This window comes from Nyctereutes procyonoides, unplaced genomic scaffold (assembly GCF_905146905.1).
Source record: "Nyctereutes procyonoides isolate TBG_1078 unplaced genomic scaffold, NYPRO_anot_genome, whole genome shotgun sequence".
NCBI classification, from domain to species: Eukaryota; Metazoa; Chordata; class Mammalia; order Carnivora; family Canidae; genus Nyctereutes; species Nyctereutes procyonoides.
The window spans coordinates 65,749,071-65,764,269 of NW_026575052.1; the positions used below are offsets into that span (position 1 = coordinate 65,749,071).

Here is a 15,199-nt window from a genome sequence, read left to right on the forward strand (position 1 = left end):
CTGGGATCTAGTCCTGAATGAGCAGGGAGTCAGCTTCTCCTTCTACCTCTGCCTCTCCTCCCTGCTCATGCTCTCTCTCTCTCTGTCCTCTCAAATAAATAAAAAAAATCTTAAAAGAAAAAAATGTAGCCAAGGAAACTAATTACAGTGTTTGAAGCCCTGGACAGCCAGGCTCATGTGGAATCCACAAATGTCTCATACTCACCAAGGGGCAGGAGGTAGAGGCCAAGTTTCTGCTGAAACCAAGAGACAGATACCATGTATGGAAACAAGACCCTTTCCCCCTCATGTAACTTCACGGCCAAAGGCCTGTGTGGTTGCTCTGCGGACATCCAGGCACAACACAGTTCTGCTGGGGTCTCCCCATCATCCTAAACTCCATAAGCCTAAGCCAGCCCTGCCCTGGCCCTCACCACCATCCCTGAGCTCATCTGACCAGACTCTGGCAATGCTGTGAATCCCATAGGGCACGGCCCCTGCCTGCCACGAGGTCTCTGTTGCTCCTTTGTAAAACCTGGGCAGCCTTCCTCGCCTCTCAAGGTAGTAGGGTAATGCAGTCCAGCACCCACCCATCTTGCATAAAAACCACTGGCACCAACATAAAGACGTTTGCTGCCTCTCACTCCTGGGTGCAAGCTCCTGTTACTAATGTCTGTTTCCAGCCCCCCTTTCATGCCCCTCGTCACCGGCTGCTGGTCCTCTCCTAACCTTGCCTGTGGCCTCCTCTCAACATTCACTGCAGTGTTAGCCTGGAGTGAAGCTTGGGTCCCCTGCAGCCTCCTAGTGGAGGCCATTCTTTTCCCATAGTCCACAATTCCTCGAGTAGGAACAGTGGTGAGGGGCTGGGCCGGTGGGCAGGGTTCTCAGGTCGCTCACTGCAGGTACCTCTCCTGGCATCAAAGTGGCTACATCTGGCTGAAGATTCCTCCGACCCTTCTCACCATTCTCACTTCTCCTCTGGTGACTTTCCTTCATTAAAGACTTGTGTCTTAGCTCATGGTCATCCCTTGCACCCCACTCCCTTAACCCTTAGAGGTTTCAATGTTTTCACAGATGATCCACCGAACACCCTGATCTGCAGTCCTTACTACTGGTGACTTTGTCCTCCGCTCTGTGCAATTGCCTAGGCCAGCAACTATCACCCTCCATCTCATGATCCTCACATGAACTTCCAGCTGTATCTTCTCTTCCTGATCTTGGACACCTGGGGAGTTCATTTCTCCCAGTCATCAATTTTCTGTCTTTCCTCCCAACGTATACAGGCTGAAACCCTTTGTGTTCTTTCCTTCATTCATTCAAAGGGCATTATTCATTCATGACAAATACTAGGTCTTTTTTGAAGCCTATCCAGCTGCTGTTATGATCCAGAGCTGCCTTGTGCCTTGTAAGTAGCATTTCTGTATCCAGATGGGAGCTGGCCCTGGTCCCCATCATCTTAGCTTCAGGAAGCAATGGGAAATTGAAAGAGCTTTAACCAAATGGCCTCATTCCACTTGGCTCTAAGACCTGCCAGGAAGGTACCATCAGGGAATAGGAATCTCATACTGGAAACCACTGCCAATGGAGCAGTGATCCTCACGCCTTGGCCACGGTGGGAGCCTGGGATATGTCTAAGTGTTTGTGCTTTCTGAAAACTCAACAAATACAGTGTCCCCTCAGCAGCCAGCTCCTGTCAGATCTCTCCAATTGGGAATCAGCCAAACTGAATTCTTCTACCCCCACTGAGATCCACATATAAACTAGGGGATCATATAAGGAGGACCCTGAAAACTCAGGAAAGGACAGATTGGACCCTCTTCTATTGCCAGCCTGTGGGGGGATAAATATGACACTCTGGGAATGAACTGAGCCAGATTAGTTGCTCCTCAAACTGCTGAAAGAATCCAGGGATTCCTGGGTATTTTTCCCAGGGATCCATCCTCTGGTCAAGACTCCACACTTTACATATGCTCCATGGATAATCTCATTACTCACATTATTTCAGCTACTGACCATGTAATAATACACCCAAATCTTCAGGCCTTCTGCTAACATCATGTGTCCATATCCAATTGCCTTCTCAAAGTCTTGGCCCATGAGCAATTCACCTTTCTCTCTCTCTCTCTTTCTGTCTCTCTTTTTAAACCAAAACAACATTTTCCCTTTTTTCTCTCTTACATGACCATGAATATAATCCCACGGGACTGGTGCCAAATGGCCTCATATGTGATTTCCATGTGTTCCACACTGACACCTCCCGTTCATCTTATACACAGATCCCCCTAACTGCAGAGGTGTTTCTCTGAGCATGGTCCTTGGAGCACCAGGGGCAGAACACTCAAGAAGTTCATCAAAAATTTAGATTAATGGGTGCTATATGGAGAAATCAGGGTCTGACGTGGGGCCCTGGGGTCTGTACTTTTATCTAGACACCCAGATGTGTCCTGTGCACAAGGAAGTTTGGCAGCTTCTCACCTACAAGACCAAGGGCAAATTTCCTGACGCCTAAATAGAGGGTTTCATATATGCCTGAAAATCATGTCAAGCTGGAGGTAAGCTCGAGAATTTATTTAATTATGCACTCATTCTTTCAAGTGTTTTGCAAATACTGGTGAAAAGGGGCCATTAGATGTGACTGTCATACGTCCTAGAGTTGTTACCTCAGGTGAGTCCCGAAACTCTAAGTAATTCTGGTCACAGTCTTGTGAGTGCAGCTCCAGGGCCCACACTGTGATCTTGACCTGCTGATGTGGAGGAGCTTCGAGGACCCACATACACATGGACAGTGGGACCTCTGGGTTTGATGAATTGGGTGATGAAATACTCTGTGGGGTCCAAGTTGCATTATATGTTCCACCACAAGGCACTGGAGAAACAGAACAATTTGTTAATCATATTTTATTCATGTTTCCACATGCACATAATGTTTAAAATTCAGCCTTCCCCACCCTTCCAGCCTAAAGCGCTATAGTTAACATCATTCTATAAAGAAGTTAGGGTATTCTTCACTAAGAATCAGACTAAATTTTGGGGCATCTGGGTGGCCAAGTCGGTTAAGCATTTGCCTTTGACTCAGATCATGACCCTGGGGTCCTGGGGTTGGGCTCCCTGCTCAGCGGGGAGTCTGCTCCTCCGGACTCTGCCCCTCCCCCAATGCTTGTGTACACATGTGCTCTCTCTCTCAAATAAATAAAATCTTTAAAAACAGAATCGTACCAAATTAGTATCACTGATTTTTTTTAAAGATTTTATTTATGTATTCATGAGAGGCACAGAGAGACAGGGGCCAAGACACAGGCAGAGGGAGAAGCAGGCTCCATGTAGGGAGCCCAACGTGGGACTCGATCCCAGGACTCCAGGATCACACCCTGGGCTGAAGGCGGTGCTAAACCGCTGAGCTGCCTTGTATCACTGATTAAACAGAGTGATTAACACAGTATTTAGTAACTGACATTGAGTTTAGGTAGGAATTAACACTGAGTTTCGTAATTAACGTTGGGTTTAGATATAAGCATGGCATTATTTTTAGTGCCTAAATATACGTTTCATAAAATATAAAAATGTCTCAATTTACTCACTGTCCACAGTAGTGTATGTAGCATTAAATCCTTCCCTTTCTAAAGTTACATCACTGACAAATTGAACCGTCAGGAAGTTGCCAGAAGAGATAAAGGGAGCAGGTACAGTGGAACCGCAGAATGTTCCAGCCAAGTTGGCATTTTCACTATCCCCATCATATAACTGAAAAGAAAAATTGTTCATTAGTTTTCCATGACTCGCAAAGAAGTTGCAGATTTCGCACTAAAATGGACGTGGAGTCACACCAGGTCATGATTAAGAAACTTACCTTGATGGGGCCAGAGCTGGCTTTAACTTAGGGACAGCTGTTCCTGAATCGATGCGATTAGAATGATTTTCAGTGAAAACCCGGTTAGGGTGCCTCGAAATCCTCTCTCACTATGTAAGTCACATCTGATTTTAAACTACTTTGTCATTGGAGCCAGCGAAGCATCGCTGTTGTCGCCCCGCGTGGCCCTCGCCGCGCACAGGTGAGATCGTAGGCCCGGGTTCTCGGCTCCCTTCGGAGCTCCCGGTTCCACTCATGCCCCTCTTTTTTTTTTTTTTAAGATTATTTATTTATTTATTCATGAGAGACACAGAGAGAGAGAGAGAGAGAGAAAGAGAGAGAGAGAGAGGCAGAGACACAGGCAGAGGGAGGAGCAGGCTCCGTGCAGGGAGCCCGACGTGGGACTCGATCCCGGGTCTCCAGGATCAGGCCCTGGGCCGAAGGCAGGTGCTAAACCGCTGGGCCCCCGGGCTGCCCTGTGCCCCTCTTTCAGCCTGTCCTCAGCAGCGCCCGAGGCTGCAGGTAAGATGGAAGCCAGGCCAGGGCACTGCTGAAAGCCCTCCGAGCGCTTCCCAGCCTCCCAGCCGTGCAGTGCGTGAGCCAAAGCCCTTACGGTGGGCTTCCAGGCCGGAGGGAGTCTGCTCTCTCTACAGACACACACACACACACACACACACACACACACACACACACACACCCCGGCTTTCCCCATCTGATACCTGACTGTCTCCACGTGGTTTTCTCTGCTCCAGGAGCAAGCCAGGCATGAGGCTGCTGCGTGCCTGTTGCACTCCTTGTTTCCCTCTGCTGGAACATTCCTCTCCTATACGTCCCTATGGTTTGCTCCCCTACCTTCCTTCAGCCCTTTACTCAAACATCGCTGACTCGCTAAAGCCTTCCCTGACCACCTACTTCAAATGGAAACTCTCTCCAAATTCCCTTTCTCGGGCCTGCTTCCTGCTCTCCTTAGAGCGCGCACGACCTTGACCCACTCCCATGTACTTGTATCACCGCCTCCCGCTTGCTCGGAAGACGATGCCCATTCCCTGGAAGCACAGGTCGCTGTCTGCCCTGGGCACTGCTCTGTCCCCGGCTTTTAGAAGGGCCTGGCACACAAAAGGCAGCCAATAAATGTCTTTGGCCCCTCTCTCCCGCTACCCACCCCTCTGAAACCCATTCTCCCCAAGGCTTCCCAACGTCAACAATCGCTCAAGCCTACATCAGTCATCCTCGATTCCTCTCCGCCCCCCCCCCACCTGCCCAACACCTATTCCGCCCTCCCTTCAGAATCTACCCCCCCCCCCAAGGCTGCTCCTCATCGCTACCACCATCCTCCCCCACCTCGGCTATTGTACTATCCTCCTGAGCGATCTGTTTCCACCGAGCAGCCACAGCAATCTCTGCAGAAGTAATGGCCTGAGTGTTTGCAGCTTAAATCAAATTAAGCTCCTGCTCAGCCTTTGCTCCAGTGGGTTCCCACCACTGCACCTGAATTGAAACTGGAGCTCTTTGTGGTGGCCTGCAAGCCCCAGCCTGGTCTGGCCCGGTGCCCTGTTCCCCGTACTTCCTCCTGCCAGGAGTGTCCCCACAAGGCCCCTGTGCTGCTCCTCCTATGAGTAACAATTTCTCTCTCCCCACCTCTTGAACTGGCTGCTCTCCCTTGTCATGTGGCCTCAACTCAGATGTCACCTCCTCCGAGAGCCCAACTCTATCTAATGTTGCTGGGCTCCCAAGAACTATTTTCTTATTAAAATCAAAACACTTCTTATTTGTTGCTTATTTACTTATTTTTCTCGTCTCTCTCCCAATAAGAATTTAAGTCCCATGGATGGGAAGACTGACGATTCACTGCCGTGTCGCCAGGACCCAGAAAAACTCCCTACCATAGGAACTTTCAACAGACACCTGTCGAAATAGTGGACACCTGAATCTCTTTCAAGCTTATGACCAGAAAACAGATTTCTCCAGCTAAGTAAGCTTCACAGTATTTCTGAAACAAGTATGTGCGTGTAGATCCAAACGCTGAATTTATAACAGAACTAGGGGGTGTTATATAGACTTCAAGGTAGCCGTGACCACTGACGTTATTCTAAAATGCCAGGAAAGTATAAAATAGTCATTTTAAAATAAACAGAAAAGTAAATTTACCACTAGGTGGCACTGTTTCTCCTGCTTACATGGGATTTTAGTACATTCAGAGCCAGGAGGGACTCCAGAGTTGGGTAATTTCATCTCCCTCATTTTATGGAAGAGCTGACTTGTCAAGTTTTGAGTAATGTACCTTTTCTAGTAAACAAGTTAAAATATTATAATGGCTGCCACCTATATCATCAGATTTCTACTAGCAAGCATTTTTATTCTATGTACTGTGTGCCAGGCTTCTTTCTGTGCTGGGTCCGGTGTTTTCAAGGGTGTAGAAGGCATTTCCATACATTCAAAACACTAATTGACACTAATTAGTGAGAGAGATCCATACATTGACTATACGTATGAGCGTGTCAATTATCTATAAAAATTTTAAAAGTGAGTACTGCAGTGAAGGATTTAAATGTAGTAAGAGAACCCAGATGATGAAGTCAGGAAAGATCTCAGACAGACATTTGAACTGGTGTTTAAAAGTAGGTAGAGACCTCTCAGACCTGAAGCAGATGAAGGGCATCCCAACCTCCAGAACATGGCATTGAAGGCCTCAGAAGAGGGTAAGAGGCATGTAAGAGTCTCCACAACTCACTTAGGGTACCTGGCATCAGAGCAAGAGGATGCAGCTGGGACTCAGTGAGCACCCCAGGACATGACTGTGAAGTTCCACATGTCCCCCAGGAAAAAGTCTGTGTCTTCTTCTGCAGGAGTTATAGGACCTGATTTGGGTTCTGAATTGATAACCGGTAACTGTGATGGACAGAAATTACACAGTCACTGGCCTCCAGCTGCTGTTCGCATCAGTTTATTCATTGCCACAGGAAGATTTCTAGTAATTGAGCTGAAATAGGCAGCTGGTGGCCTCTGGACCACTGCCATGGGCTCCCAGGCTCCTGAGATTGGCAGCCGAAGCCAATATTTCTCCACCTGCTCTCTCATTCCCTGATAAGGCTAGACCTCTATGAAGGACTTTTGCAGGGTAGCTCCAGGGAGTGTTGCAAGAGGTACACTGTGCTGCTGGAGATGGGGAATCATATGGACTAGGATGTAAATGGTGCCCTGAGGACTGTGTCCTTGAGACGCACACAATCACATGCTGCTATATATTGCATTCCGGGGGGACCTGCCACCCAGCATAGCTCAGTTAGGCCTGGAGGTTGGATTATGTTTTAAGTTTTGTAGATAAGTGCTAAGAAGGATTTTCCGTTTTCTCAGCTGTTAAAACTCTGATAGTGGAGCATATTAGAAACTACTTAAGATCCTGAAGGAATTGCTTACGTAAACTGGGGGAAGATAGCTTCAGACTACAGCTACAGCCAGATCCTGCACTTTATCCAGTTGTTAATTTGAGCCATAGCAGGAAGTGGGGAAGGTCATGTTTGGATTTTACTTTCTGTGAACTTTTAATGCAAAAGGGCATTAAGACAATAAGAGCAATATTGGACTTTAATTCTTCTCAAGTTTAACAATAATTTTAGACTTTAATTTCCTCAGGACCTTATCTTTTAATATTTCCTTAGGAATTTGACAATGGCAAGATTTTTATATTCTTATTGGGAGCATCTCTACATTGCATTTTGAGTATCTCCATGAATTCTTTGATTTTATTAAGGAGCCTCTGCTAGGGTCTGCCAGACAACATGCCTGGATGTAATTTGGGATGAGAAAGAGAACAGAGAGCAGTTTTTCAGATTTGGAGTAGAGCTCTGGTCCATTTCAGACCCTTATGAAGAAAAATATTACGTTGGTCCCAGTGGTGTTGGGAAGAGCCACAAGAAGCAATGATTAGAATCAACTCTGTGTTAGAGGAATTTTTTTATTTTATTTTATTTTATTTTATTTTATTTTATTTTATTTTATTTTATTATTTTATTTTATCTCGATATTCTTTCCAGTGCTTGGAGCAGTGTCTGAAATACAGCAGGTAATCAAATAAATGTGTATTGAATCAATGAATAAATGAATGAATCATAGGGACTAACTCATGAGGATGGGAACCTGATGCCCTGATGGAGTACAGATCTCCTCCTAACACTGACTGGCTGCAGCATGAATGGTTAAGCCCAGTGGGTTAAGACCAAGGTTCTCAGTAGGGGCACTGTCATGTCCCAGAGAGTGTTTTGCAAAAAGTGTCATGTTTTTTGGGTCATCACGATAATCTGGTGCTATGACTGGCATTTGTAATTCACAGGATGGTTCTGCAAAGTAAAGATTTATTCTGTCCCATATAACTGTTGAATGTCTTGCCAAGACTTTTAGGTGATAAAATTGTTCACTACTGTGTACTCCCAGAACTTAAATCCATTCTCTCTCTAACACAAAAACATTATGCATAGTTTTATTATGCACTGAATTTCCAAAAATGCAATTACTGTGTAAGTGAAAGGAAGACTTAGAAATATTTTTGAGGTTTTCCTCTATTTTGGAAATTCATATTGCAGATGGTGAGGTTATTGGCATTTAAGTTGCAAATACAGCCTATCCATATTAGTTTAAATTTATACTTTTGTGTTTGCCATGATCCCACATAAAAGACTCTTTGCCAATTTATCATGTGGCATAATGTAGTTGTAGCAGAGCATTTACATATTTAGGTCTGCACTATTTTATATACTCTCCCTTTATTCCTCCTTTTCGTTGCATTTAGTACATTTTATTATGTTTTTGAAGCTATGTATATTGGTAAGCTATAGCATAGATGACCTTCACTTCAGGTAGTCAAGGAAGCACCATGAAATACTGGCTATTCAAATGGGCACAGATTAGGGAGAGATGCTGGGAAATGGTAGGAAGGAGCCACTTCCTTTCTACTAGTTCCATATTTCCAGCAGAGGAACATCAGTTAGGGTCACAGCCCTGAGCCCTTTCTGCCATTTCTCTCACCTGCTCATTATAAGAGAAGTGACTTAACTGTTGGCAGATCGGTGGGTCAGGAAGCTGGGCACACACAACACAGCTGCAAGTCCGTCCATCCTTCCCTCTTTCTCTCTGGCAGCCCCCCAGCAGGAAGTGTGCTTCTGTGATGTTCCTCCAAAATCCAGCTAAACCATTCCATGGAAAACGCCTTTCCTGAATCCCCAAATGACTCAATTATACCTTCTTCTCTAACTTTTGTTCATTATTCATATTTATTGTTTCTGTCATGCTGTAAAATAGTTTCTATGCTTATGTGTCAGCCTCCTCCACTTTGCTGACAGCTTCTTGGGGAACCCTATCTTAAATCCTCTGTATCTGTGGTTGGGGCACCTGGCATATAACCATGTCATGAGACTCATCAGTCACCCTTCCTCCTAGCCGGATCACACCCAAAACATCCTACACGAGTTTACTTTTATAGTAATTAATATATGTAAGTATATTATTTTTAATATTTTAAGAAAAAGTGACTCCACAGGCCAGCATGCCCATCTGGAATTACACAAGGGTGGCAGGTGGGAAATGCATTTGTTTTTAAATGAATTCCAGGCACAGTGTCGGACAATCCAGCATACATTATCTTTATCCTCAAAACAGCCTTGAAAAATTGGTACAATTATGTGATATTTTTCATTTGTTTTTTTAATAGATAAAGTGATAAAGAATCAGGGAGGTGAGGAAACTTGTCTGGTAGCAAAACTGGGTTAGAGTCTACACCACCTGCCTTGAATATCAGCTTTGCTGCTGCTCAGGCCATTTGGTATCATTTTAGAAAACAATTCAACCTGAACCGAAATCTCTTGATATCTCCAATCTTTCATGGACTCCCTCTAATCTGGCTTCTATGCCAGTACTTTAGTTAAAACGGCTGTCATCTGTTCTGATGAGTTTTTTCTTCATCTTCACCTTTCCTGGCCTCTAATTTATAATTTAATAGTATTGACCACCCATCCTTGCTGAGAGATCTTCCCTCTTGACTTTCATGATCCTCCACTCATCCCGGCTTTTACATCTCATTCCATGACTTGTCTGTTTCTCATCCTGCCTCTTTTGTCCTCTCTGACTGCCTCACCGTGTACCTTCCCCCAGGTGGAGTGGAAGCCTGGCTTGTAGCTCCATGCTGCTTTCCTTGAAAGAAAACAGTAATTCTGATAGCAGAAGGGCTCCTTTGCCGTCTCTTCTCTGTTTGTGCTGTTCTCTTCTTACTGGAGCCCCATTCCATCCTCTGCCCACCTGTCTGCCCTGCTGCCCCCAGACTGAACTTCTACCTTGCAAAGCACGGTTTCCTCCTAATAGTACTGAGATTCTTCTGGTCTCCTGGGCTTGGAGCTTATCACAGTGAAAATATGATAGTATATAATTAGGTGTTCAATGCATATTCCATCTATGACTTTTCTCTCTTTTTAAAAAACATATAATTTCTTTAAAGACAATTTTTAAACTTAAAAGTTTATCTTGCATCAGGCTCGACATCTCCATCTCTGTACCCTCCTTACCTAAAAGTAACCCCTTCCTTGGGTCCTAATTCCAGACTCTCTGCTCACCACCTACTTCCAATGCTGATTCTATATCAGTCTTCCTTAAATACTGCTCTCATCATATTGCTCATTGGAAAACCTTCAATTCCTCCTTATTTTCAACTGCATAAAATCTGAATTCATTAGTTTGACTTTCCTTCCTTTCTTCTTCCTTCCTTCCTGTTTGACTTTTCAAGATTCTTTGTGATCTGGGTATTTCTCCACTTAGGCAATCTCATTTCTTGCTACTTGTTTGCGATATTCTGCTCCAGTAAAGTAAGTTCGTTCACTCTTCCAAAAACATTCATATGCCAACTTCTGTACTTCCCTTCATTTTATGTGGCCCTTGACTGGGATGCCTTCTCTCTTGACTTCATAAGCTATCCCTCACTCTATGAAGCTTTTCTTGTTCACACCAGATCATTATGAACTTTCTTGTCTTTTAAACTTGCACATTGTTCTGGGCCTCTATCCAATGCATTAGTTGGCACTTTCAATATTGACTGTCCTGAACCGCTTATTGTTGATTTGCGTGCATCATCCACTACTTCTACAATCGGATTCAAGCTCCTCATGGGCACAAATCTTTCCATGTTGGTTGTTTTCCCCACAAAAGTGTAGTAGTATGCACTGGCTGATACTACTTAGAAAGTTTAATCTAGGGATCCCTGGGTGGCGCAGCGGTTTGGCGCCTGCCTTTGGCCTGGGGCGCGATCCTGGAGACCTGGGATCGAATCCCAATCGGGCTCCCGGTGCATGGAGCCTGCTTCTCCCTCTGCCTGTTCTCTGCCCCTCTCTCTCTCTCTCTGTGTGACTATCATAAAAAAAAAAATAATAAGAAAGTTTAATCTGAATTCAGGGATGCCTGGCTGGCTCAATTGTAGAAGCATGCAACTCTTGATCTCCAGGTTATGGGTTCAAGCCCCACATTGTGTATAGAGATTACTTAAATAAAAGAAAAAAACTTTAAATTCATATAGCCTTATAGGCACAATAATGTAATACTAATGAATCATTAAAATTGAACAGAAAAGTTTCTTGATTTCCTTTTAAAGGGACTTCAGATCTAAGCTATTTTCTACATCTATAGGTAATATGGAAAGTAAATATAGAAACTTCATTTTAGAATTTGCCAAAGGACTTTTGAGTATCTCTTTCCATACAATCCATCTTCCTAAAGATAATCTCTTGACAAAGCACAGATGAACAAGGACTCTTAAAGCTAGAGTTAGAAGCCACATGAAATTTCTGAGTCATCCATGTTAAAGATTAACTTGATATGAAGACAGAATATCTATAATAATACGAGGCACTCAGGTGGTTCAGTTGGTTAAGTGTCTGCCTTTAGCTCAGGTCATGATCCTGGGGTCCTGAGATCAAGCCCTGGTTCAGGCTTCCTGTTAAGCAGAGAGTCTGCTTCTCCCTTTCCTTCTGCCTTTCCCTCTGCTTGTGCTCTCTTTCTCTCTCAAAATCATAAATAAAATCTTTCAAAAAAATTAAAAACAAGACAAAATAATAAATGTTATACCTTGAAGAATATGTCATTTTAAAAATTAGCATTATTCAGTATTTTCATGACTTCCCGAATGGTATAAACTGTCCCATATCATACTAAAGTCTGGGTTAGAAGATTGTTAAGAAATGTAATAGCCTTACCTTGACATAATCATATACACATCTTTGCATAGCACTTTGTGCCTCCAGAGCAAATGTATTGAAGGTAAGTTTAATTAGTTTGTTTACTGGTGCAATTATGAACCATACACAGTTTAAATTCTTGTCATATCTTCCATTGGAGTCAGAATCAGGAGAGGCAAAGGTATTATCTGAACCTGTCAGATAACCACCACATCCTTGCTGAGGCCCTGTGTTAAAACAAAGACACATCACTACACAAACCAAAGAGAAAAGATCTTAAATTTTACATGGAGAGTATAGTAAAATCACATAGTTAGAAACTATTTTGGTCACACTTGTACGAACATTATCATATAGTGCACCAGGCTTCTGGGCTTATGTGAGTGTTGTTTCCACTTGCATTAACTTTATCATTGTTTACTTCCTTCTACGCCTATGACCTAACCTTCGGTCCCCTGTCTAGTTACCTAGAAAAGTGGGGGACCATATTTAGTTTTATATGCATTTTTAGAACTGTTGATATTTATTGTAGTTTTTTCTATCCTTGAAAAATCCATTTTTTTAGAAAATAAAGTATTTTGCATAACAAAGCTTGTGGAAGCCATGAACATATTTTACTTTTATGTTCTGCTTTTATGAACACTATCAGATTGAAAACTGAATTTATGAAGAATTTACCCAACACTCCAAGATAATTGGCTTCCAACAAACCTTTTATGTAAATAATCTGTTAGAAAGAGGCTGAGGGGCATTTAACACTACACACATTTAACACTACAGCCCAATTTATATTAAAACACACTCTATAGTTGATTGTTTTTTTTTCCAAAAGAAAGGGAAGCTGAAAAAGACCTTTATTGGCAACAAAAAAAAACTATTTTGAAATAAAAACTTTGAAATTCATAATAAAAATAGAAAGGGGAGATAAAGAATCCTCTCAAGATGACAGAATGGTCAACTATGAAAAAAATACAGAACAAAATCCTCAGAACATAGGACCTACTTTTGTTCATTTCACAGTCCAATTCTTCAGAAATGATGTGAGAAGTGCAACAAACTGAACGATTTTGAAACCATGAGCATGACTAAATTCAAAATAATCCCAGTAGGAATCGAGATTAAGTAGGTGCTCAAAGTAATGTTCGTAAGGCTTATCTTCTGCCCAAATATAGAGTATTATTATTTCCAAAGTTAAATCTCACTGACATTGGCCTTTCATTTGTCTCATTGTATTTATCTTAATGGTGAAAGCACTGCTTGCAACATCAGGGGGCGCTAAGATTTTGGCCTTGGAGCTCCTCAGGAAATGGAAACAATGGTGGCCCTCCTTACTAGCAAAGGATATCAAATATGCCAAGTGTTTTTCAGCATGGGTGCATTATTTAGTAGGTCAGAATGCCCTGTCCATAGCTTCAAAGTCTGGTAAAACTATAGATTATTTGTGCAGTAAGACATTTCCTGGAGTGGAAAAGCTTCCAAAGGCCCATCCCCTGATAAATCCGTAGATGGAATCTAGGACATAATTATTCTGAAACCAAAGCAATGCCCAGGGCTGAACTACATATTGCTAATGATTCTGTTCACATGAAATAAGCCTGCAAACTAAAGAAAGAATTGAAGTTTGCGCAGTTTTTATATCCAGTGTGAACTGCTTGTTACTTAAGAAAGCCCCTCACCCTGATTAACATGCAGAGCTGGGAAGAACAATGACTTGGGGGTACTATTGAATTGACAAATGTATTTATTTATTAAATACTGGGATTTTTATTCAAAAATTTTTTTAAAGATTTATTTTTTAAAAAAGATTTTATTTATTTATTTATTTATTTATTTATTTATTTATTTATTTATTTATCAGAGAGCGAGAGAGCAAGAAAGAGCACAAGCAGAGGAAGAGGCAGGCAAGAAGCAAAGCGCCTGATGCAGGACTCTATCCCAAGACCCTGGGATCATGATCTGAGCCAAAGGCAGATGTTTAACTGACTGAGTCACTCAGGTACCCCAATATTTATTTATTTGAGAGAGGGAGGGAGAGGAGGGGGCAAAGGGCAGAGGGAGAGAAAGAATCACAAGCACACTCCCCACTGAATGCACAGCCAATGTGGGGCTCTATCTCACAACCCTGAGATCATGACCTGAACCAAAACCAAGAGTCAGACACTTAACCAACTGAGTCACCTAGGCATCCCATTAAATACTGTTCCAATAGTCAAAGAAAAATATTTATTATTGAGGTGGGAAAAGATAAATGGTAGCCCAACAGAAGTGATAAGACATAGATAAATAATGATAATACAATCTAGAATAAAACAGGTACCATAAAAGAGGCAGAGAAGTCTTGTGAGTTTTGCAGGAAGGGAGAGATTACTTCAGGCTATGAGGATGTAGAATGTCCAAGGAAGAGGTAACATTTGATTCGGGTCTTGAGGGACAACAGGACAAGACCATGTAGAAATGTGATTGGTATTGGCAATTCCGGGATAAAGGAACTTCATAAACAAAGATGCAGTGGACAAGAATTTACCTTATATGCATAGGAAAGCATAATTCTGTTAGCAAACACCATAGAGTCCATGAAATACAAGAAGACTGGGAAACAAACAAACAAACAAAAAGACTGGGAAACAGGATAGGCTGTTCTGTAGAGAGCCTCAACTGTAGATCATAGAACTTGACCCTAAGACTTTATTCTGTGGATAAAGGGGATCTACCTGAGATTTTTGATTAGAAGAGTAGTAGGGTCATAATGCACTTTCTAATCCATTTTGATCTAAAAATGTATCTGGTAGTAGCATTACATGGAAGGGGGTGGAATGGGAAGATACGAGAACAGGAGAGAGGACCTAGTCACAGTCTGGGCTGGAGGCAGAAAGGGTAAAGTGTTGAAGGTGTGTATACTGGAAATTGTTATTGCTAGCTTTATTCTATTAATGCATCTGGTTTATTTATTTTTAAAGATTTTGCTTACTTATTCATGAGAGACACAGGCAGAGGGAGAAGCAGACTCCATGCAGGGAGCCTGATGTGGGACTCGATCCTGGGTCTCCAGGATCACGCCCTGGGCCGAAGGCAGATGCTAAACCACTGAGCCACCCAATGGGATCCCAATGCATCTGCTTTAAAAATTAAATGTTATTTTTAAAAGTTCAAGCTATCTTATCAC

General features: G+C 42.9%; 1 protein-coding gene across 1 annotated transcript in view; it reads right to left on the reverse strand.

Moving 5' to 3' along the window:
- CUBN (cubilin) overlaps positions 1-15,199 on the reverse strand; it is a 259,424-nt gene that overhangs the window by 10,731 nt on the left and 233,494 nt on the right. The window contains exons 60-62 of the mRNA XM_055332630.1: positions 12,055-12,263; positions 3,558-3,720; positions 2,640-2,845 (exon numbers count right to left, since the gene is read on the reverse strand). Of these exons, the coding sequence (XP_055188605.1) occupies positions 2,640-2,845; positions 3,558-3,720; positions 12,055-12,263 (578 nt within the window). The remainder of the gene's footprint in view (positions 1-2,639; positions 2,846-3,557; positions 3,721-12,054; positions 12,264-15,199) is intronic.